At 36.0% G+C, this 2,809-nt stretch overlaps 1 protein-coding gene across 1 annotated transcript; it reads left to right on the top strand.

Moving 5' to 3' along the window:
- Window positions 1-314: 314 nt before the first annotated feature.
- LOC112648017 (60S ribosomal protein L21-like) lies at window positions 315-896 on the top strand. The gene has a single exon (XM_049111849.1). It carries the CDS (start codon window positions 374-376, stop codon window positions 845-847), a length of 474 nt encoding a protein of 157 aa, XP_048967806.1. The 5' UTR covers window positions 315-373; the 3' UTR covers window positions 848-896.
- Window positions 897-2,809: the final 1,913 nt, after the last annotated feature.

Here is a 2,809-nt window from a genome sequence, read left to right as displayed (position 1 = left end):
GAGTTTGTTTTCTCTTTGCTGAAGCCTAATTGACAAAGAGCTGTCAAAAATAACTTTTTTCCTATTCCAAATGTAATGTATGTCAATTGTAGCAAATTCAGAAACCAGTGATCAAAAAGAAGAAAAGAAGAAATACACCATATTTCTTCATAATTACACAATGACACAATTATTACAAAATTGAATATTTGGAGGTATATATTTCTGTTTTCTGTGGTGATTTCTGTAGTGATTTATAAATATACAGATAGATAATAGATATCTATAGTCTATAGACAACTATAGACACTAGATATATAGAGAAATGAATATGTCTTTATATAACAAAAATGGCCTTTCGGCCGGAACCGCCATCTTCCAGTAATTCGCCAAAATGACCAACACAAAGGGAAAGAGGAGAGGTACCCGCTATATGTTCTCTAGGCCTTTTAGAAAACATGGAGTTGTTCCTTTGGCCACATACATGCGAATCTATAAGAAAGGTGATATTGTGGACATCAAGGGAATGGGCACTGTTCAAAAAGGAATGCCCCACAAATGTTACCATGGCAAAACTGGAAGGGTCTACAATGTTACTCAGCATGCTGTTGGCATTGTTGTAAACAAGGGCAAGATTCTTGCCAAGAGAATTAATGTCCACATTGAGCATATTAAACACTCAAAGAGCCGAGATAGCTTCCTAAAGCGTGTGAAGGAAAATGATCAGAAAAAGAAGGAAGCCAAAGAGAAAGGTACTTGGGTCCAACTGAAGCGCCAGCCTGCCCCACCCAGAGAAGCACACTTTGTGAGAACCAATGGAAAGGAGCCTGAACTGCTGGAACCCATTCCCTATGAATTCATGGCATGATAACTGTAAAGAAAATAAAAGACCTCAGGATTGTAAAAAAAAAAAAAAAGGGATTATACTCCATATGTTATACTTCTTGCATCTAACAGTATATATTGTGAACTTTCCCATGTTATGAAACATTCCTCTGGATGTAGTATAATTTATTTAACAAACCATTCATTGTTGAACATCTAGATTCTACAAATTTTTAACCATTATAAATAATATTGAAATAAAGGGTTTTATAGAAATATATTTCTGTTCATCCATGATGACTTGGGATAAATTCCAACAAGTGAGATTTTTCAGTCAAGGAATATGCAAAATTCTATGATTTTGGGTTTTTTTTACATGCACTGTCAAATTGCCCTTTATAAAGAATATGGAAGTATAGTGTAGAAGAGTATCACTTCTCTTTAGCCTTCCTGACATTAGGTATGGTGAATTTTTAATTAACAAAATGATCTTGTCAATTCCTCTTTTTCTTTTTTTTTTTTTAAGATTTTATTTATTCATGAAAGACACAGAGAGAGTGAGAGAGAGAAAGAGAGAGAGAGGCAGAGACACAGGCAGAGGGAGAAGCAGGCTCCATGTAAGGAGCCCGACATGGGACTTGATCCCAGGCCCCCAGGATCACACCCTGGGCTGTAGGCAGCGCTAAACCGATGTGCCACCGGGCTGCCCCAATTCCTCTTTTTCTTGTTGTTTTCAAAGATATTTTAAAGGGAAGTTGGGAGAGACTTTGATGATGTATGTTGGTAAAAGGAAATTGTGGGCTTAAATAGGATGGGGTCTTGAGACCTAAAGAAGACAGAGATGAGCCACCCCTTTATTTAATTTCATTGGTAGAGTCAGGAGACCATTACTGGAAGCAGTGTCACAAGAAAGTACCAAATAAGATCCAGGATCAACAGGATCAGCAGTCCAACTAGAGCTAGACCTGGAGATAAAGCTTAGCTACAAAGCCAGGAAACTTAGGGAAGATGATAGATGAAAAAGTGTAAAGTATGAGGATCATGCTAGAGTGGCATGGAACATGCTAGAACAGGTGAGAATAGGTTCTGAAGTAGTAGCGTGGTTGAGAGCATCAGTTCTAGACTGAGACTGTCTGGGTGCACAGTAAACATCAGGGATTCCTGTTATCATTACTGCAGCTGACTACAGCATCATATACTCATATCCACTCAAGGTATGAGGCTTCAGGAACATTTAAACGTTGGTAATTATTTAACATTTTACGACAATTATGACCAGTTCTGTGCATCATGAAACAAAAATAGGAGACTTAACCTTGGAAAGGAGTAGACAAAATTTTGTTTTTGTATAAATGATATGATTGTACATCTAGAAAACCTAAGGGAACTAATTAAGTGCTCAGTAATGAACTGAGTGACCCTGGGCATGTTACTTCATCTCACTGAACTTCAGGTTTTTTCATTTATAAATTAGGAAAACAATGATAATAACTATAGGGTTACTGTGAAGATTCAATGGAAAAATACATATAAACACACAGCATAGTGCCTGCCATTTGGCAACTGTTCAATACTAGTATAATTTTATCACTTCTTATTGCTATTTTTATTATGGCAACTATAGGACAAGTTTTTAGTAAGATAATAACTTCCCTCTATATCATCTATAAACAGCTAAAATATGATGGAGAGAAGTCTCTTTTATAGTAGGAAAAAAAAAAAACCTTTACAATTCTGAACAAAAAAATACACTAGACTCTATGAGGAAAACTCTAAAATGTACTCAGAGAAAAAAAGTAATTTGAGTAAGTGAATGAAACTACCTAAATGAGAAGTCTCAGTATCACAACATATTGGGTTTAACAAAATTCCAATCAAATCCCAAGTCAAATTTTGGGGCAGAATTTTTCCTAATGATTCTAAACTAATCTCTTTGTTAGAATGAGTGGTGAACAAGATGAGGTTTGGGCAGCAGTTAGCAGACTTGATTGCATTAAAAGCCAAG

The sequence above is a fragment of the Canis lupus genome, chromosome 7 (genome assembly GCF_003254725.2).
Source record: "Canis lupus dingo isolate Sandy chromosome 7, ASM325472v2, whole genome shotgun sequence".
Taxonomy (NCBI): domain Eukaryota; kingdom Metazoa; phylum Chordata; class Mammalia; order Carnivora; family Canidae; genus Canis; species Canis lupus.
The sequence above is the reverse complement of the archived record's forward strand: the minus strand, read 5'-3'. Positions and strand labels throughout refer to the sequence as shown.